The sequence below is a fragment of the Candoia aspera genome, chromosome 16 (genome assembly GCF_035149785.1).
Source record: "Candoia aspera isolate rCanAsp1 chromosome 16, rCanAsp1.hap2, whole genome shotgun sequence".
NCBI lineage: Eukaryota > Metazoa > Chordata > Lepidosauria > Squamata > Boidae > Candoia > Candoia aspera.
Window position 1 is genome coordinate 7,383,538 of NC_086168.1, and position 22,130 is coordinate 7,405,667.

The 22,130-nt window shown below is 44.3% G+C and overlaps 1 protein-coding gene across 3 annotated transcripts in view; it reads right to left on the minus strand.

Annotated features, from left to right (window-relative positions):
- The window catches only part of GARNL3 (GTPase activating Rap/RanGAP domain like 3), a 68,418-nt gene that overhangs the window by 19,509 nt on the left and 26,779 nt on the right, over nt 1-22,130 (minus strand). For 2 of the 3 annotated variants that reach the window (XM_063316505.1, XM_063316508.1), the window contains exons 3-13: nt 10,624-10,698; nt 9,581-9,680; nt 8,611-8,729; nt 7,950-8,014; nt 7,804-7,867; nt 7,194-7,220; nt 5,970-6,045; nt 3,630-3,728; nt 3,047-3,150; nt 1,646-1,754; nt 158-203 (exon numbers count right to left, since the gene is read on the minus strand). In XM_063316505.1, coding sequence (XP_063172575.1) covers nt 158-203; nt 1,646-1,754; nt 3,047-3,150; nt 3,630-3,728; nt 5,970-6,045; nt 7,194-7,220; nt 7,804-7,867; nt 7,950-8,014; nt 8,611-8,729; nt 9,581-9,680; nt 10,624-10,698 — 884 coding nt within the window. The remainder of the gene's footprint in view (nt 1-157; nt 204-1,645; nt 1,755-3,046; nt 3,151-3,629; nt 3,729-5,969; nt 6,046-7,193; nt 7,221-7,803; nt 7,868-7,949; nt 8,015-8,610; nt 8,730-9,580; nt 9,681-10,623; nt 10,699-22,130) is intronic. The other variant, XM_063316507.1, reaches the window with a different exon arrangement.

The window sequence follows — 22,130 nt, forward strand, 5'->3', positions numbered from 1 at the left end:
GAGAAAGAATATCTGATTGTTCGGGACTAGAATTATTCCCCAAGTCAGTATCTTCCCTCCCAAGGTGTGTTTCGGGCAGTAGCACATTGCGCTGAAGGTCGCAGCATGCCATTTTTAAATTATTGGGAGGAAGGCTTGGACCACAGCGACCACCCACCTGTAGCTGTCGCTTTGTTTATTATATCGCACTAAGGCAAAGATATCTGGAGTGTTAGTTAAGGATACCCATCCCAACTACCATGCCAAGGGCCATCATCTGTAAAGGCCTTCCTCCCCGTCCCCCTCCCCCAGCAAATGTTGGCATAAATTAAAGACAAAGAAAGATCCCATTCAGCAAGGCATGGGAATACCTTTTCAACAGGGGTATCAAATTACACTCCAGTTGAGCATAATTAGAAATGTTAAAATACAGTATAGCCAGGTGTGGGTATAAGATCTGATCCTGATTTGCTCCCCCAACATACAGCAAAAACCATTTTGGCATTTTTTGAACTAATTTCAGCTAATTTGTTTTCCTGGGCTTGGAGAAGCTGGGAAATGGCACGACTCTGTTTATTCACATATAACATGTATACGCTCCTGATGTCCCCTACATCACGCAAAGCAGCTACTAATTCATTAAAACAACAATCAGGCTTAATGAAGTGCAGAACAACAGAGATAGGGCAAGACGTAAAACAGAAACTTTAGATCAACCTTCCTTAAGAGGATTAAAAAAAAAAAAAATCATCCGAAGAAACATCATAAAGAGAGGGAAGAAGCATTGGCAGCTGTGCTTCTACTGGCCAAGTTGACCAAAATCCTATTTAAAAAAAAAAAAAAATTAATCATCAAAACCCCAAATCAAAACTTTATTTTTCTGCATTAGAAGCAAATAGTCCAAAGCGGCTTCCAGATGGAAACAAATCCAGTCACAGTATTTTCTCTTATCAATGCTGTTGGTTTAGCCATTTGCGCCAATGCCATTAACTTAATCATCCAGTCCGCCATTGAGGGAATTTGGGCATCCTTCCGTCTTTGGGCATACGTCTTGCTGCTGTTGTCATACATAAGAACAGAATTCCGTGTTGCTTCTCAAGCTGTTGGTCCATCTCCGGTTTCGATTGTCAGTCCACTTTGAGAATCTTTTGAATAATGCTACATATTTGGTTCCAGGATTTCTTAGCTTTTCCACAGGTCCACCATAAATGATAAAAGTTCCTTCACCCTGTATCCTATTTTTTTAAAGGATAATCCTCTTTTAATATTTGGAACTCTTCATTTATTGCTTGAAAAAAATCTAGGAATTTCAGCATGGGTAAAACCATGCCTGTTGAAGCACAGGGTTTGCAGCCTGGAATAATTTAGATGTCACACTGTTCAGAAGATGCCAAAGGGACCACTTCTATCTCTACAAAACATCTCCACGTGGCTCAGAATGGAGTCCTTTCTACAAAAGTATTTGTAGAACGTGCTTGGAAGCCCCAGAGATGTTTGCATTCCATCTATCATGTGTTTCAAGACATGCACTGGTGTTCTATCAGTGGTGCCAAGGAACCACTCCATTAAACCTCGGAGGGAAAGTTAAAAACCAAATCTATTTTAAAGGAGAAAAAAAGCAGACATGAGAAGCAAGTCAAGGGTTGTAGGGAAAAAAAAAAGATACGTGTAAAGTGGGAGCGAATCATGGAGGGTTTGAATGCTGGAGAAGTTTCTTCTCCTTCCTGGAACACGATGGTGACAATGTCATTTCCAATGTGTCTCTTCCTTTCCACCTACAAAAGAAGAATCAAATAGATCTCAGCTGTAGGATTCCTGGCCAATCCCCATCTATGTTCCCTGGAGAAACTAGCTCAATCTAACATCTGTCAGACACACTGGATTTCAGTTCCTGTGCTTCCTAACTAATATGTAAAGACGGCTTAGTAATTGTATATGTGATTATTGTTGTTTTTCTTAATCCATTCAATCTTGTCCGATTCTTGGAAACTGCCTGAACAAGTCCCTGCAGTTTTCTTGGCAGGGTTTTTCAGAAGTGGTTTGCCATTGCCTCCTTCCCAGGGCTGAGAGAGAGGGACTGGCCCAAGGTCCCCCAGCCGACTTTCATGCCTAAGGCAGGACTAGAACTCTCCTACCACGCCTGATTGGCTCTTGGGCTGAGAGAGAGGGACTGGCCCAAGGTCCCCCGGCCGGCTTTCATGCCTAAGGCAGAACTAGAACTCACAGACTCCCGGTTTCTAGCCTGATGCCTTCAACCACGCCACCGAACTGGCTCTGTTATATTATTGTAGTTGACCGTAAACTGACTACGAGCTTCTGAGAAGAGCACATGCAAGTTCACCCTGTATTTCCAAATTGTAGGCAGCACCAGTCCTGTTCTGTGCTGCATTAGACAGATTCCACCTCAAGTCCAATTTTCAGCATCATATCTGAGGTGGGATTCACACCAACTGGTACAGGTGCAGAAGGGAGCAGCAAAGATAATCAGGGGACTGGAAATTCTCATGAGGAGAGATTAAGTATATTGAGTGAGCTCAGATCTGAGAAAAGAAGGGCGAGCATGCTTCAGATATCTGACAGCCCCCCAGGTAGAGGAAGCGAAGACCTCTTCTCCATCATCCAGAAAGCATGCACTAGTGGTCTTCAGTTACAGGTGAGCAGATTCCTACTGGGCACTGTGAAAACATACTAATACTAAGAGTAGTTTGAGATTGGAACCAATGGCCAGAAAGGCAGCGGGCTCCGTTTTATTGGAGGTATTTAAACAGAGGTTGGACAAACGTCTGCTGGGAATGCATTGAACTGGGTTCCTATATTGCGTAAAGGTTGAACTCAATCCACTCTTCCACCTTTAAGATTTTACCATCTCTCCCTTTAACCCTTCCTGGCCTAGGCTCTGTTTATTTAACTCATTTAGCTGTTCCTCACTGTACTTGGTCTTGCCAACCCCTGGTCATAAGGATGTTGGATCGCCTAAACTTGCTTCAGTGCCCCTTAGCCTCTAATTTCCTTCCTTGGATCGCGGCTTGCAGCCTGCTAAGAGAAATCAATATGGGAAACCACACACTTGCTGTTTGTTCTCTTTTGAGTACGGAAGCATGGTTGAAACGTGGAACATGATCTCATGCCCTTGGTAGACGGTATAGATGGAATAAACCCCTGTCGTGTCATCTGCAAAAAGAAAAGAGGGAAATAACAGTGAGGGGGGTTTGATTTAGAACAGTATTTTTCAAACTTGGCAACTTTAAGACGTGTGGACTTCAACTCCCAGAATTCCCCACCCAGCACCTGGGGAATCTCACCTGCAGATGCTGCCATGTCAGAACGAAAATTGGCAGGAGTGGGTTTCCATCCATTATGCAAATAGGCTGCTTGCTGCAGCCTAAAAAACTACATTACCCAGAATCCTTCCAAACATGTCTGGCAATTTTAAACCCTTTTATCCCACTGATTGAAATGTAACGAAATTTCATGCTCAACTCCATTCCATCGTTTTAAGTTGCTTTGCACTGGCCCCATCTATCTCTTTATCCTGCCCCTGTTGGGTTTCTGGAGTCAAGTCCTCAAAGGACCTTCCTCCCCCATGCAAAATTTTGTGCACCTCTACGTTTCTCTGGGGAGAAACACAGAATACAAAAACGTCCACTTACTTTTGGTGTCCAGTCCTCCTCTGTAGCCCGTCCAGCCTTTGAGAGTAACGGTGTCTCCCAAGAGACTCAACAATCTCTGAAAACTTTCACTGCCCGTTTCTACAGATAAGAAATAAATGAGGTGGGGACAGGGGAAGGAGAGGAAGAAGGTAAACACATCCTTGGATTGTTGAGAAGGCTTCCTGAGAGACCCAACAGGTAGATTTGATTGTCAAACACACAAACACACACACACTTGCTGTTTGTTCTCTTTCGAGCACGGAAGCATGGTTGAAACGTTGAACATGCTCTCATGCCCTCGGTAGATGGTATAGATGGAATAAATCATCTATACTGTCTATCAAGGTATAGATGATCTATATCTATATCTATACCATCTATAAATCACACACACACACACACACACACAGCAATCTTAGATTATGATGAAAGGAGTATCTCCACTCGGCTTCATCTCAGAAGTTGACCACTGGGGTTGGACATGCTTGTATTTGTATAATCTCCTCCATCAGAAAGTCCTTAAAGTGTACAACTTGGCATTCTCCCACAATGGAACCCCCCCCACCCCGAGGGTTGCCCTAAGTGGTTTTCAGTGGCACCCTAATTTTGCAAAGATTCGCTTAAGGCCAACTGCCATTTTTATTCTGAAAGATATATAACTGCATAGGACCCCAGTGAGCAGTAACGTCTGCCCAGCGCTCATAACCTTTTTCAGGAACACAGTCACGGAGGTGAACGTCCACTCCGAAATTCCTAAAACCTTGGAAAGGACCGGTCTCCATCCGTTCAGCTGAAGTTTTGAGTTTTTAAGAACGCCGTGTGCCAAGACACCCCTGATACCACACTCGCACACACAGAATGCTAAGCTTTGTTTTAATCCTGGTTTGATCCACAAGTCAGCCTGCCTGTTTTGCAGAGGAGCTATGTCATCACAGTTTGGTCAATTCCTGGTTTGTTTTCCCTTCCTTTTTTAGCTCCTCTGGCCTTGCTCCTTCAATACTGAAGCTTAGGCTGGGCACAAGGGCAAAGAAAGACCAGGCAGGAGCCCACAAACAAATATTTATCCTTGTTTACCCATCTTGCTAAGTCAGAGAACCAGCAGCAACCTGTGGCCTTAAACTGGCATATACTGCTCTAAAGCAAGCCATGGTTGTTCAGTCTGATCCCAAGAGATGCGTTCACTCAAAACTTAGAAAGGATGTATAGCAGAAGAGTCAAAATGGGGGAAAGCAAGCATCGTTGCAACTTCTCACTGATGGAGCTAACAGTTCAACACCTGTAGAGGGCAGAAGATGGATTTAAAAACTTGGAGCAACACCCTTATTTAAATCTGTAGCTCCATTCAAGAGTCAGGCTAAACTCTCTACCTCAAAACGCTGATTATTCAGTGATGAGAATAAGGAAAGAGTGCTGGGGTGGGATGAAGAAGCAGAGCGCACGGTGTTTTTGTTTCACTCTGGCTGTTGAGCACACAAACATGTCAAGCTGGCTTTGCAAACGTAACCACAGCATTAAGAGTTGCCAGAGCTTTTAGTCATACAAACACAGAATGTTCTGAAAGCATTGAAAAAAAGTATCTCTGGTTGCTGTTTGGAGACAGCAGGAGAAAACCAATTGTGAAACGCAGGCAAACATTTTATCGGAAGGCAAGATGGATCCGTACCAGCAGCTGCTGGGGAAACTTTTTCTAGTGAAATTTGCGAGAAGAGCAGAGCTCCCAAGAAGCTACTGCAAACTATTTAATTTTTTTGCTGCTGGCAAGAGCCAGTTAACACCAAGAAAAAAGCTCGTAGGAACTGAGCAGGCTTACAATGCAGGTTCAGCTTATTTCATTGGGGGGTGGGGGGGGGAGGGAAAGTCAAATGCGCAAGATGAGGTCCAGTGTCAGGATGGCTGTGGTATCATCAGTTGGCAGAATGATGTAAGCCAAAGAGAAGGATGGATCAAGAGACATCTGCTGCGAGGAGACCACAGCTCATTTGTTAACAATGCTAGACAAGAAACAGCTGTAGGCAGACTTTGCTCATGGTGCCTCAGAATTTAGCAGAGAACGAAAAGAAAACAAGTCACCACTGGTTACTTTGAAGGCTTAGGAGAGTGAGGTGTTTTTTTCCCCTCCAGAAAAGCTGGTCATACCTAACCTAGATCAGTCATTTCAACCTGGTGTCCTCCACAACCTCCCTCCTCTCATCCTTTAGCCAGCAAAGGGCACCAAGCGCTACGCTCAGCACCAACCACTTCACTGGGACAAACATTCTCCATCATCCTCATTTCAGGCAGATGCACGAGGTCCCTCTTGCCCCGTGAAGACAGAGGAGATAAATCAAGCTGCACACTCACCATTGCTAAACATTTCATCATCTGTTAGCTGTCCATCTTTGGCATAAAGAATCCCAAACTTGAAATTGACAGAACCCTGGGAGACACAGAAATTGTGTGTTAATAAGATTAAACCCAACTGCAGCTTCCACCGTTATAGCCAGGGGGTTGGGAAAACTAAGCAAGTTAGGTTTGAAAGGCGTGGCTTTGCCCAAACCCAGTTTTCCAACTTTTCAATAGGGCGATTAACCAGGGTAAGTTTGTCACAGTTGGAGTGGGTTTACAAACACTAAGCCCTGTTTAACCATTATGCACCGAGGAATCAAAGGGGCTCAAGTCTGAACAACACACTAGGAATCCATTAAAAGAAAGTCTTGACAAATACATTGTAAACAAGCTTGACCAAGCAGATTAACAACTCAATACAATAACAATTGGATAGAGATATTTTAGTGTTTTAATTTGATAGTATTGTGTTGGCCATCCTAGCTTTTAGTTATCTTTTATATCTTATACATTTCAGTGGTATTATTGAAATGGGTGTAATTTTTTTTCGCTTATAATTTTATGCTGGTTTGTGACCAAAATGAAGATTCGATAACTGACTGGTTAAGTCTCTTGTGATGTATTCATCTCTGAAAATATGTATCTCCTGCTTTTGTAAATCCAAAATCTTTGCAAGAATGCTACCAAAAGATGTTAAAATAAAAATAATCAAGTGAGAGAACTGGAAGATTTCTCCCTTGGTTCCAGAACTTGTAAGAATGCTAAACTTGATTGCTTGCAGATGTGTTGTTGGCTAGGGATGACTGGAGACATAGAAGAAGCACAATATAAGCAGGGTAAGCTACTGTATATAAACAGAGAGCAAATTCCACACTCATTAGCCTGGTGATGTTACTTAGTTGGGTCATGAAATGTCTACAAGCAAACCACCAAGTTCAGGGAGCAACAAGGACCGCAAAGCATCATATCCTGCCAGGAAAAATCCTCACTCAAGGATGTCTTTTCCAGAGTGTCCATGAAGCCTATGCAACTGGTCATTCTCCCCTCTCAAGACCTCCTGGCCAAGTTAAATTTAATCTGAATGTGGGAGGTTGTCCAGAAGTGGATCTGCAAAGGGGCACCACCTGGAAGGGTTTCCCTGGCTCCTGACATCAGCCTCCAACAACAACATCTTAGAAAGTGGAGCAAGGCCCTATTCTAGAGGAAGACCCCAATTTGCTCAATTGCTCTGTGGATTACCTCTTGTTCTTCAAGGACCAATAAATCCTGGGTAGCAGGGAGAGAAAGAGAGAGAGAAAAAAAAACCTTTAATATTCACTTGTTTTCACATGCAAAACCAGAACCAAGGCTTCAAATTCCCATCCATTAGGGAGCATTATCTGGCAGGATCCAGGAAGACCATCCTTTCTGTCATGGTGCCCACCCTCTAAAACATCACCCCCTGGAGATCATACTTGCCCTAACCCTGCTGGTCTTCTGTAAGGCCTTGAAGACCTGGTTTTGTTACCAAGTCTGGGGCACCAGGATGCATGGTTGTTCCCATACCATGATTGTGTTAACTGTTGTTGGGTTTTTTTAAAATCTCGGCTGCTATACATATTATCAGGATGACTGTGTTTATCTTGGTTTAACCATTGCTAGCCATCCACAGTCATGTATTTGAGATGGGCGGCCATATAAATAGCATAAATAAATAAAATAAACAGTCTTGTTCCCTGTAGTTTTGAGGGCTTCTGCCCTCCCTCAAAAGAACAAACAGGTTTATTTATTTAGAACTTTTTTTAAAAAAAAACTGCCCACTAGCCAAAGCAGTCTGGGCTGTTTACGATAAAAACTCAGCTTGATTTACCTTTTGAATCTCCGGGTGAAGGATCTCTCGAGGACCTTTCTCAAATTTGTCAAGATTCATGGCACTGAAAGTCAATCAGACAGTGGTTTCAGATCCTGTTTGTGCAAAAGGCCACAGCATACAGATAATCCATGGCTTCTCCTTACCTTAAAATGGATTTCACAGACAAGGTTTTGGTCGGACTGTAAGGGAGGCAAATTTTCTGGGTACCCTAGAAGAGAATTGTGTTAACAGCGAATCTGTCAGACATTTTCTTGCAAGCAAAGAGAGAAAAAAAAAAACCCTGCATATGCCGGACTCTAATAAGTGAGGATCAGCTTGCAGCAAGGGTAGTTGGATTCCATGGAACTGGGTGTCAGAATACATGCAAACCCTTGTGTGTGTATGTGTGTGAATTCCCTCTTCTAATTATCCCTAGTTTGGCAGAACAGGCTCCCCAAAAGGTTTGGAAATCAGCTTTCTCACTTTTAAAGCCTGGCTTGGCAGCCACTTTAAAACATGGCTTTGCCAGGGGAAACTGTCACAAAAAGGCCAAGGTTTGCAGCAAGCCATAGTTTGGTATTCCAGCTGATCCATCTCAGATTTAGGGTGGGGGGTCTTTAGGGATTGAGGCTAACTCTCCCCATCAAATAAGCCCACTGAAACATCTCAACTCTCTTTCACGCACAGAACATATTGGTAAGGAAAGCCACCAGCATACGACTTGGATCTTGGCGTTGGTTATAACCAACTGTTACAAGCTGGGAGGCTGAGCTAAAATAAACAAGCATATCATAAAAGAGACTAAACAGAGGATCTGCCACTTACTGTTTTTCTCCAGAGGATCGCCCGGTATTGAGGGACACGTTGATTGTTTTGGTCAGAGAGCACGACAGACAGAAAGAAGGGGTTCTTCTCTGCATCCATGCCGACATAATTCTGATGAACTGGAAAGGAAAAGCAACATGTGTTAGAATTGGCGACCCCGTAACACAAGGATGCACAATTTCTCTTTGGGCCAAAGGACTACACCCCATTGGCCAAAGAAATAAATAAGCTTGCGGCCAGGACAAAGAGATAGGAGGCTTAAGATGAGAAATGGGACTCAATTCCCTTAATTTTCATTTAAATTAAATTAAAACGTAACAGAGTGAAACAGCTGATCTCGTGAATTTAAGATTTCTTTCTCTTTCATAGTAAAAATCGCAACTCGGCAGCAGCATTTGGAAGTGGCCCTGGAGCTGCGAGCAAGGATTTGGGGGCTGCAAGGGGCCTCGGGACCTTAGATGATCTACCTGCAATGACCAGCCACTCGAGCATTCACTCAGTGACAGTCTAGAGACTTGTGCCCAATTAACTGTTTAATGAAGCAAAGCGTTCTGATACAAGGAAAAAGTTGCGAATGCCCTTTTCCCGCGCATTCTGCAGTTTAAAATCACAAACCTCTATTTCCCCACCTAGGTATGCACCCCTCCCTGGTACCAGCAGATGGCTTGAACAGTTACTGCCTGCTTACCTTGGCAAGGGCCATCTAACCCAAACAATATATTTCACACTCCAATCTCATTCCACCTCCCCACTGGCGGCTCGCAGTCTGCTGACACAGGTTTCTGGATATCTCCAAAATGGCAGCGAGTTAGATCAGATGTTAGATTGACATATGGGCGAGGAGTCTGACAGTACCTCTGTTTCTTTAAATACCTGGGCTGAGAATGATTATGGCACGAATTCCTTACTCAGCCCTGCTTCTAAACCACTGATGTGCTATGCATGCACACACACCAGAAAGCATCACTACCTTTTCCTAGAAAATACTTGAAGTACCATCTGGTATGATATCCTGGGTTCTCCAAATGCACATCTGTTCTGTGCCATGTACCAGGAGTGTAATCGGCGTTCTGGAATAGAAAGAGAAACTGGGAAGGGCTGTTCCACAGAGCAAGACCAACTGGGAACATCCAAGGGGACAGATAAAGAAAGACAAAGAAGGGTACTGGTAACAACTAAAGGCAGACATGGGCTACTGGAAAGCTTGGGGATTTGATGCTGCTACTGTAATGGCTTGTGGGAACGACCTTGGGAGACTAGATGGAGAGACGCTGCCAAGGGAAGGGTCAGATAAGAGGCAGCATAGCCCGCAGCTGGATAGCAGGCAGGGCAAGGCGCTCAGAAGGGACCCTCCCTAGTTTCTTGGGCTGTAAAGGAGGTGGGGGGAGGATTGTACTTTCAGACTTGCAAGATTGCTGTTGGCCTCGCTGGGTAAATCAGATAGGAATCACGCCCAGATGAGCTAATTCCACTTTATTGTAAAGCTACACTGACAGAATCTTGCAAATCTGAAAGTACAATTCTCTCCCCACCTCCTTTACAGCCCAAGAAACTAGGGAGGGTCCCTTCCGAGCCTCTTGCCCTGCCTGCTATCCAGCTGTGGGCTATGCTGCCTCTAATCTGACCCTTCCCTTGGCAGCGTCTCTCCATCTAGTCTCCCAAGGTCATTCCCACAAGCCATTACAGGTACATACACCTGAAATAAAGTTGCCTTCAACTCAAACTCAACTCCTGGGGACTTAATGGAACCTTCCATGTAGTCTTTTCGGCAACAGTACAAAAGTGGTTAGCCATTGCCTTCTGAGATGCTTTTCCAGCTACCCAGTTGAGCCTACAGCCCTGGGGTTTCATGGTCCCACCCAAACACACATCTGGCATGACTTAGTTTTGAAAATCAGCCAAAGCTGGCAAGGTGGGGCAACTGAGGTGGACAACAAGTAGAAGCATGACATATTCCCCACCATCCCTTACCCAAAGCCAATTCCTCATCAATGTAGGGAGGTTTCCACCCACCTCGTCCACTGAGCCATTTTCCACCCGGAACCGGCCAGCCCTTTGAATGGCTCCATCAGCGTCACTGGAGATAAGCTGTATGTCAAAAAGAAAAGGCCACATTAATATGACCCATCTCACCCCAGTGTTCTGGCCAAAGCATTCACTTCTTTAGCTATTCCCACCAAAATGGCAATTAAGAGCTGGCCTGGAGGGGAGAGAGGGAGGGCAGATTTCTTCCAAACCATGTGGATGTCTTCCCCATACAAGAGAAAACTGTCCACTGTGTAAAAAACTCCCTGCTTACAGAGAGCCCAGGTTTTCTGCCTCTTCTTTGTTAGACTGGTTGGCTCCATGCAGGCAAAAGACTAAGCACAATACAGAGTTATGGACCAGAACAGAAACGGTGTTCTCCTCTTCTCAGTCCTTAATGATGCTCAGAACAGAAAAGAACCATAAGCAGGAAAGTTGTGCATGGATTGATTCTTCTGACCAGGCTCGATGCATCACCAAAATCCAGACATGCACAGGGTGGACCTGCTCTGAAATTAGAACCTGCTCATGTCTGATAGGCCTATAAGCATGCTCCATTTAGAGGTTTGAAAGAAAAGAAGGACCACGGGAACGGGAGACTTACTCTTTGTGGCATTCTTTATAGTTTACAAGAAATTATCAAGACTTACCCACCACGTCATCCCTCCAGGAAATCAGACAATTACATCACTCAATTAGCCATCCACAGTGACAGCAGTGGAGCACTGAAAAGATGCCTGGCTCTGCCTGCAGGCTTCTGCAGATTTCTAACTGCACTAGGCAAAATTTCTGGGAAGCTCCCATCCTTGTTTGCTGGTTTACTTCCTCACTTCCCCATCCCCTGCCACCTTTTAAGAAACACCACCAGCTAACCTTGTAGAATGACTGGATAATATGAAAGGGAAAAAAAATTAAGGAAGGAAGGAAGGAAGGAAGGAAGGAAGGAAGGGAGGAGAAAGATAATCAAATGCACATTAGTGGGCATCAGATAAACAGGAGAGAAAAGACAGGCTGGTTTCTCTACCGCCAGACGCCAACTAATGGTTCAGTAAAAGCCTAATGAGGGACCATGAGGGATAATTCGATACCAAATTATCAAAGTCCAGTTCCTCCTGGGAGAATGCAGGCAGGCGAGGCAGATCCCCGACTGGCTTCAGGAAGGACTGAGCATCTTCGCAGGAAATCAGACAAGATAGCTTGGTGCCTTTGGGGCACAGGCTACAAAGGGGATGTCAAACTGTAGGTAGCTACTGAGACTCATGTTTCGGGGACCCATCAGGGCCCAGAAGTAGAGGGGCACCGTTTTGACCTCTTTAGCAATTCAAAAGCTTCTAGACTGGCTAATTCTAAGATACATATTAGCAGCCAGCCAGCCAGCATGCAAAATAGATCAACCCATACAAATACCCATGCAAACCTAGGAAATAGAGGGCCCCAGCCTTGCTCTAACTGCTGAAAATTAGGTTTACTGCTGTCTTGAGGCAGGAACCCCCTTAAAACTCTAGTGGGACCCCTAAAATAGGCTTAAGAAAGAGGAGCTTTGAAAAGAAGGAGATCTAACAAAACAGAACCAGAACCTCCAGACCTGCACAATGGCATCATCTCTCCTCCTGCTGCAGCCCAGGCTCTTCCCAAAAGGGAAGTATGGCCCTCAGCCCTCAAAAGGTCCTCCTCACCTGCCTTAATCTAATTAGCTCAGTATGTTGGCTGGGAGTGACAGACATTGTTATTAGCGTAACTTAGCCAGATCCAACTCGGAACAGTTCTCCAGCAGCAGAGACAGGTCTTCTCCCATCAGCTGTTCCCCAAGACTTTTAGAGAGGCCAAAAAATCCAACTTTGGACCTTCTCCTTCGAAGAGGCTGCCCCATGGCAGATATGCAGCCCCTATCTTGCTTTCCAGATCAAGCAATTGGGTTTGGAATTTGTAGGTTGGACAACACACTCTAGGTCTGGAACAGGCATAGGACCTCCAGGGACCAACACCATCTGCAGCAGAAAGAGCCTAGCAGCTACCTGGGCAAGGTAGTCCCGTCTCTGCCCTTGCAGTACCATGTCCTCATAGGAAGTCACCTTTGTTTTGTAGAGGGTTGCCAAGAAAACAACACTGAGCTGAGAAAAGCATATTGAGCCCATGCCAAGAATTGACAGTAAAATTTGGCAGGGAATTCGGAGCACGCTTTGACTGGCTGGCCAGCTGGCCTTAGAGCTGTCTCCCTTGTCAGTTTTCTCCCCCAGACATTGCTTGCTTGGCCAGACTCTCACATTCCTGATGTGACCGGAGAGATGATCAGGCTTTGGGTCCTTGGGATTTCATTTAAAACGGACCGCAAGTTTGCGATGAAGGGGCAGGGAGGAACGTCGACTTCTTTTGGCCACTTCAGTTGGGTATGGATATTAACTTCACAGAGAATATGAACTACAAGCTCGCTCTTGCTCTTTGTGGACGTGCAGGCATGATTACACACTTGTCTGCACACAGACACACCAACGCACTTTTCAGAGCTGAGCAAATTGAACTCTACCTCCAACTCCAGTCACAATTTCAACCTGGCTGGTCTGAACCTTTAGGATAGGTTTGATTATGTATGAATATATATCCACAGCAATTTCATAAAAAGCCAGCTTCAATTCCTTTTCATGTTTGGACATCTTCAGTAAGGAGAGGAGGTGCAGCCCAGAGAATGCCACCTTCTTGGATGGAAGAGGGGCTACATCAGACCCCTTGAGCAAAAAGGACAGAATACAGTGTAATTTTAACTACCCTGAATGACAAGGAATCCAGTGGCTGCAGAACTGAAGGACATGGGCACATGCTTCAAATGGGCCGGCATTCATACGACCTGTGCACTTTGCTGAGTCAACAACATGGCTTGTGCTTATAAGAACACTTCATTCAGCACCTTGGACAGTGCTTTCCCACCAGGACCCTATGGGGAGCTTAGCCATACCAGTGCAGGTAGTCCTCATTTAATGACCACTTGTTTCGCTACCGTTCAAAGTTACAAAGGCACTGAAGAAAGCGACTTATGACCGGCCCTCACATTTATGACCGTTGCAGCATCCCCACAGTCACATGATTATGATTTCGGTGCTCGGCGACCATCACGCATTTACAACGGTTGCAGCCTCCCATGGTCACATGATTGCCATTTGCAACCTTCCCAGCCAGCTTCCGACAAGCAAAGTCAATGGGTGAGGTCGCAAGTCACAGCCACATGATGTCTCGCTTAGTGACTGTAGTTGATTTGCTTAACAACCGCAAATTGCCATCACTGAATGCGGCAGTCACATGAGGTTTCGCTTAACAACCACTTCACTTAGTGATGGAGTTGCTGGTCCCAGTTAGGGTTGTTAAGCGAGAACTAGCCATAATTGCTTTGGCCTTTAAGTCTGAATCAATACTTGGGGGTCGAAGAGTCTTCCAACTACCCTGGGTTTTCGCTTCACTGGTTTTATTGATTTTCTTCCATTTTTCAGATTTCTAACCTGCCTATTTGGCTTACATCATGCTCTTCTTGCAGGTTGACCAGCCACACAGGTGGTGAAATGTACTTAGAACTGTCACTCTCTTAGAAAAAAATAATTGAACTGGACCAAACAATCCTCTGGTGTGGTATCTGGTCTCCAATAACTGCAGCCAGATGTTGATGAACAGGACACAAAGCTTCCAGCCAAGGCCTCCCTCGTTTCCAGGATCTCACCTCTATATACAAAGTGCTATAGCAAAAATGAACAATGTAGCCTCAAGGATTGCTCTGAGTTTCCAGCCAAAAGGAAAGCATCCCAGTCCACTGTTCTAAGATCCAACATGTGATCTGTGAATTTTTTAAAAACAGCAATTTACCATTTGTAAATAGAAAAGTGACTTTTGCCAAATTGCACCCATGAACCAGATGAAACAAGGAGGTCTGGTCAGCAAATGCCCAACTATGGACCCTAAAAATACACATTGTCCTATGCTTCTCAGCCATTCTCAGTCCTTCTTTGTACCCCAGGAATGCTAGAAAGTAAATGGGTCTTCCTGGAATTAGATCTGCTCTGTCGTAACAGTGTATATGGATCAGTGTGCCAAGAGACGTCACTCCTCTGGAGAGAGAGAGAGGAAAAAAACCCTCCACATTAAAAGACCATCTAGCATTTGGTTTATATCACCCACAAGTCCTTGTCTCAACTGGAAATTGTGTTATTTCAACATTTCTGAGCTCCAAGGCATGCTGAGGCTTTGACAGCTGCCAGGAAAAGCTGCACGTAAGCACAACCAAGCCTGATTTTACTTATACGGGGAAAAAAATGACACTGTATGTTGGATGGTCCTTTGTTCATCTTGTGCCCTGTCCAGAGAAGATGGCAGGTGGTTAAAAGGATCTTGCTGGAATCTTGTTAGAATCACCTAATGAGAATCAAGGCAGCAGGGTAGACATAAGCTAGCTCCTGTATTGGGGGGTGGGGGGGCAAAGTGAAGTGAGGGAAAAGCCATTGCTTCCCACCCATCTGAGCAATAAAATGCAGAGAAATGCATGGAATTGACATACCCAGCCTGCTATCCTTTGGATAAACTGGATGGTCATTCCTTTTATCCTCCACTGTCTAACTACAAAATGCTTTTCATCTTTGCTGTAGAGCTGGCCAAACAGGTCTGCAGCCTCTTTCTCACAATATGGCCCTAACTTGGATAAGAAAAAGGAGGGGGAGGGGAAGGGGAAGGGGAGAAGATGGGGGAGAATGAGATGAAGGTGGAGATGAAGGCGAAGGAGCTAAATTAGGCATTATACTTATAGAATTAATAGGATGAGAACATAACATTAAAAAATGTATCTCCTCCTCTGAGGAACCCCTTCCCTTCTTTGCAGCTCAGAAGAATTAGTCCCGTGGGGTTCCTGTATGAGTAAACCAGACAAAACATCAGCTGCAACCCTTCAACTAAGGAAAGGATTCTCACAGCACAAGGCCTCTTCTAAGTCTTCCCATTGGTCATCTCCCATATTGACTACTGCAATGCGCTCTACATGGGGCTACCTTTGAAGAGTATCCGGAAGCTGCAGCTGGTCCAGAATGCGGCCGCACAGGTGATTTTAGGTGCCTCAAGATCAGCACATATCACTCCCTTGCTCCGTGAGCTGCATTGGGTGCCAGTTTGCTTCCAGGTCCAATTCAAGGTGTTGGTTATCACCTTTAAAGCCCTACATGGCATGGGGCCAGTTTACCTAAGGGACAGTCTCACCCCCGTTACATCAACCCGTCCCACCCGGACATGCGGAGGGGGCATGCTTTGGACCCCACCCGTAAGAGAATTCCATCTGGCGGGGTCCAGGAGGCGGGCCTTCTCTGCAGCAGCTCCCGCCCTCTGGAACATCCTTCCCCCGGAAGTGAGGTTGGCCCCCTCCCTCCTGGACTTCAGGAAATGGCTGAAGACCTGGTTTTGCCACCAGGCTTGGAGTGGGGAGAGGAAGAGCCATTCTTGGGGCTGGTTGGTTCCCTAGTCCTGCTGGAACCGGTCCTGTCCCCTTTGGGTGGAATTAGATCTGCCATCACTTGGATTTTATTATATTTTATATGTATATTTATTGATATTATTCTGATTTTATTGAATTTTATACTGTTTTATTGTGAACCGCCCAGGGTCGTGGGGGAGATGGGAGGTAATAAAAATATGACAAATAAATAAATAAATAAATTGGAAACACTGACCTTAAACAGTTATCTTCTAGCCTAATAATAATCTGAGTGGCAAATGGGTAGGATACAGCACAACGTATTTGTGCATATGTTCTCCCATCGTCTTGAAAAGGGCCAAAATCAGCTAGAGATAGTCCCCCAGTTTAGCCTAGGAACACAGTGCTGGGAATGTTTAACCTTTCCTAACAGTTTTCCTGATAAAATTTACATCTTTGGCTGAAGCTGGTATTTGACTCAGGGCAGCTAAATCAGGGCGTTTTAAGCAGGGGAAGGCTTAATTTCTCCATCGTTCCACTATCCTGCTCTAAATCCTCCCAGACTTTGGCATCAAACCCAAGTTTGGCTTCTAGCAGGGAACCTAGCTCAGGCAAGAAAAGAACAAAAAACCCAAGAAAATTGGAGTGGGGCGTGGGGAGAGAGAGAATTGAATACAGTACAATTCTTCAAGCACAGCCTTATTTTAGCTGGGGAAAAATTGGGTAGGAGAGAGGCAATTTTTTCTTAGAAAAATGAATGGGATTTATCCAACTGATTTTATATGATTGATCATGTTACTTTTGTTGCTACTGTTTTCCCTCCTTTGGTTTCACCTCATTGACAGAGGACTGGTGTCCAGACTAGGGCAGGCCACAGGGGCTGCCCAGTTGTGAAAGGGGGCAGAACGGGTCTGCACTTGAAATGGCATCAAAAGGCATCCATCCTTCTTCTCTTTTTGCTCCAGGTTCATTGGAAATGTTGCATTATTCAGTTCCTACACTTCTTCCTCCTCCTCCTCCTCCTTCCTAGGGACACGGGGAAAAAAACCTGCCAACAACCTTTTGAATGGCTGCATAGGAAGTTCAATAGCTTTAATTCTATTAATTCTTTTAATTCTCTTCTTTTTTTCTTTTTCTGGAAACAGCATTCTGGCTCCAAGTTGGAGCCTCTGTCAAAGGAGGAAGGCTATGGATATCTTGTTTAAAAAAAAAAAGGAGGAATCTTAATGATGCTCTAAATATAGATGCTGCTCCTTCTTAGGAACTCATGTGAAAACATGGCTGGCCATTGTGCCCCACTCCACTGAATTGGCTCTCCATGACAGGGATCTTTGGAAGCTTGCAAAACACACACCACACCACTGATAATTATACACTAAAATAGTTTTTCTTTTTCTTTTTTTAAAGCTCTGGATACCCAGAAGATGCCTTTGATGCCAAGGCAGTCACATGAGCTCCTTCACTCTGTAAACGCTTGGAATATATTTGCATCCCTTTGTTGGTTTTGAAATGAATGAATCCTCCTCCTGCTTCAGGAGAAAACAAACCAGGATCAGGCTTCCTTCAACAGCCTTCCTCATTATCCCTTGACCAACACACCTTGCTGAACGCAGAATTCCTTTGCTATTTTATCCAGACAAACGCTGCAATGTAAAGACAACGCTCAACATGCAGTTTTGGAACAGGAGTCTGAGGTTCCTCTCTGGGGACAGGATCTCAATGCAGCAATATTCATCTAAAGCCCCCACCTCAAGACCAGAGTCTAGAATTGCAGTGGTGTTGGCTTAAAAGTTGGTGAACCCTTTTGAATTTTCAGTATTTCTGCACCAATAGGACCTAAAATATGATCTGTTCTCCACACAAGTCCTAAAACTAGATAAAGAGAGCCCAGTGGAGCCAAAAACATTATACGTGTTCACGGATCTATTGAGGAAAAAGATCCCAAGGTACATATTTCAAATTCCAAAGGGTTCACAAACTTCTAAGCACCACTGATGGTGGCTACCATATTGACCTCATATTCATGTCCTCCTTGCAACCTTCACAGAATTGTTGCAGAGATAAACACAGGGCTGGCACCTTTCAAGTTTTGTATTGTTCCAGAGGACACGGACCTTGGTCAGAGTTAGAACCCGGGTTCCCTGAAGCCAGGGTGCCTTCTGCTCCGCTAAAGCTGGAAATCTTTTAAGACTACAGATGCTGAAATCTTTTCCCATTGAGCTACAGGCCCTACATATGAATAATCAAAGAGAAAACAAAGTGTGCCAACTGCAAAGCCACCAGGGTATGGGAAAGCTTTAGAGATATCTCTACGGGGCATACAAATTAAACATGTCATTCTTTTCTGCTTACTTATTAAACAAACATGCTAAATTGGATCTCCAGTCACTGGGTAGAATTTTTTTCCCCAAGAAACCCAACCCTGCCAAATGGAACAATGTCAAGGTTACTGGATAATCCTGCAAAGCTTCCAATTTTACCCTGGTAAGAAGTAGGCTTACTTCAGAGTAAGCCTTACCCAGTTCAGCAGTGCCAAAGATCACAGTCCTAGGCACTGAGCACTATGAAAGCGCTACTTGGTTTCTAATTTAAATCTATGCATCTTAGTGCCGAATTTAAAATCTCTCCTGTTCAGCTAGAAATGTTGAAGTGCCACATCGGTGAATAAATTAGCTGCTTCAGAAGATGAAGGGCAATAAAGCTACTGTAAGAGCATTTTTCCCCCCAAAAAGGAAGGAACATAATGTACCAATAACAAAAATAAAATCAAGCAGAACGATCTTTCAGAGAAGGATGATTCTGAAGGTCTTAAAAAGCCATTGAAATGGCAAAGCCAAGATCTCTGGAGGGCAGGAGAAGGTTTTAAGGCTTTTCCAAATAAACTTTTCAAAACCTGTCACTGAACTGAAGAGGCAGGAGGGGCAAAAGCTGTGGATTTCACCCTACGAAACAATGATCACCAATTACTAGTTACTTCCCTAGCTCCATGTTACAACTGTATTTTTTGAGTCAGATTTTCATTTTTTCTCTGTCTCTCTCTTGTCGCCCTTCAAAGTCTGATAAATAAATAAATCTCTGCCAAGTCAATTAGCAGTGGTTAACACAGAGCGTTTCCTGCCCCAGCAGTGGAATCACATCACTGCTTTTCATTTTCATTGAAAGTGTTGTTATGTCAAGAAAGCTGGGGACAGGGGGTGGGAGCAGAAAGGTGGCCTTTGGCCAAAGCAGCTCAAGGGATACTTACATGTGTGGGTGTTTTATGGAGGGGAGCTTGTATGACTGGCTAGATCCTGAAAAATCCCAGAATCAAGATGGATTGTAAATGCAATCCAATTTTAGCTTATTGAATTTAGATGGCAATTTGAAAGCCCTGGCATTTCAAAACAGAACACGCTCAGACAGAGACAGGCATCCTCTAGCTGAAGGGACATTTCTCATCTTGAAAATGTTATCCTTTCTCCTAGAACAGAAAAGGCCAAGTGAGTATCTCTGTACCAGATCCAAATTGTCCTCAAACATCTGCCTTGCATCCAAGACATTCTGTTCTATAATGCCATTTAGATAAGGAGATAAAACAGCAATAAGTAACTATGTATTTCCCTAAACGTCAATTAAAAAATTGCTCTCTCTGAACATTTTGGAAATGCTGATGATCACCCCCAGCAACCTAGTTCTGGAAAGGAAATTGATCAAGAAGCAACATTAATCCTTCTCTCCCCTTCCCCAATTATTACCTTGTTCCACTGGGCTGCAAGTACTCCACAGATGTGTAGTCTTTACAGCTACAGATTGGCTACATGTTCATTTGGGTATGTCTGAGCTTACTTAGCCTACCCCAAGCTTTTACTTTCAGCATATACTGGGACTGCAATCGCCAGAACGGACCATGCAGCTTGGGAATTCTAGCCAGAAGGTCTTCTGTTATTTCCTGTTATCTCTAGAGCAGTGTTTCTCAACTTTGGTGAGCAGAGCTGGCTGGGGAATTCTGGGAGTTGAAGTCCACCCATCTTAAACTCACCAAGGTTGAGAAACACTGCTCCAGACCATTATCCGTTGCTTCCTGTTCAGACTGGTAGCCACCCTTGATACAAACACCACAATGCTCTGCTCTTTCTCTCTTAAGCCTTGCTTAAATACAAGGCTGCTCTGATAGTCCAGATCTGTGATGCGTTATTTGTATCTTTCCCAGATCTGCAACAAGATCTCCTGAATAAGGAGGATCCAAATGTGTTTGAGGGGAAAACCTAGGAACAAGTGCTCCAAATCCTGCTCATCTACAAGCCAGAAATCCCTTGAGAGTCCACAGAAGTAATCTGCTTGTGTTGCTGACGAATGCAGATACCATTAGAAAAAGAAAACTCTTCCAGAAATGTAATCACACTGCACCAGCCCTTAACAGCAAATCATAAAAGAGTATATTTCTCAGTTGCCTTCAACATAATGAATTGTGGGTGCAAACCAAGCCATTTTCTGCAAGACACAGGAGGAGGAGGAGAGGGGGGGCGGGCGGGGACAACCAACAAAATAAAAGGTTTTTTACTACTGGAGAATTACATCCCCCAGCAACTCTTCCCTTAATTTCCGGGACAGGGAAAGATAGTTATGCAAAATGCATCTTGGCTTTCATCTTATGGAAGGGCTCCAAATATTCCTTCCAGGTGCCCCTTTGCAATCTATAGAACTCATTTTAAGGGAAGCTGTGTATATTTATTTCATTTTCCACTGCAGGGAGCCACAGGCAAATGCCCTGTCAAATCCAACAAGGGAATAGAAAGGAAATTCATGGAACTGACAAGAAGCATTTCTTCCCTCCCTGTGTAATTAGTGAACGCAAGAGATGGATACTCATGAGAATAGGTTTAAAAAGGTTGTGTTCACTTTGTGCTTTGGCACCACTCTTCCCTAGCACACTGCATCCAAATATGTTCTCCAAACAGTCTATGTGCAACAGAGAAACGGCAAACAGGTAAGTCCACCCCAGAAATTTAAGAAAATAGCAGGCTGAACTTCCAGTTTGCACCCAGCTCTAGGTTAGGATGAGCACCAGAGATCTCCAGGAAGTTTATAAGCAAGCTGCAAGGGGATAGCCTTTCCCTCTTGTATGGCTTCCTCCCCATCTGGCACCTATGACACACTGCCCCTGCATCTGGAGGCTCCATTTCTCCATTATGGCCAGGGACTCCTCTGTAGAGTCAGGTTTTGTGGATTGAGGTAGCCCACTTTTATGCTAGCTGGACTAGTGGATAGAGCTACAGCCAAGTCACATTTGATGGCTCATATCATGTCTTGGGCAGCTTGTGATGAATATCAAGGTGGGCCCTTCTGGATTATTGAAGCAGCTTCAAATGATGGTTTTGAAACTCAGCTGGAAGCAAACCCAGGTTAATACAGCTGGGCAAAATTTAAACAAAGAGGAACCAAAAGCAAGTACTGTAAATTGGCTCAGAACATACCTTTTGTTGGGGCAGAGAAACTGGTTCTTTCTCTTATCATGCTTTCAACGTGCCCTTGTGTTCTTTTTTTTAAGTTGTTCTTATTTTATTGCTAGTCCCCCACAAGCAGATGTTGATGGGAAGGAACAATTTAAATCCAGCTACTCAACAAATACTTTGATTATACTGTTCACTGTAGTTTTTGTTTTGTTTTGTTTTGTTTTAAACCTGTTGCTTGTATTTCAAAGCTGTGGCTTTAAATTTTGTTTAAAACTGGTGTTTAAACTCAACAGGATTGGTTTTATTTTAGCTTCCTTGCTCACATTTACAGTAGGGTCAGACAATCTCTTTTGTAGCCAGAGGAAGGGAAGGGAAGGGGGGGGGAAGGGAGGGGAAGGGAGGGGGAGGGAAGGGGAGGGAAGTTCTCCAAGGGTGTGGCAATGCTGAAATGTTTAGCTCCTTTGTTGTTGTTTGTGATTTTCACAGATACCTCAAATCATGTAGCCAAAGTTTGGTGCTCTGATCTCTGGGGACTATGCAAGATGCAAAAAGAGGCTTGGGTGGGGGGAGGTAGGGGGGTCTGCTGGAAGTTTCCAAAGCCAGATTTATTGGGAGAACTGACTTCAAGA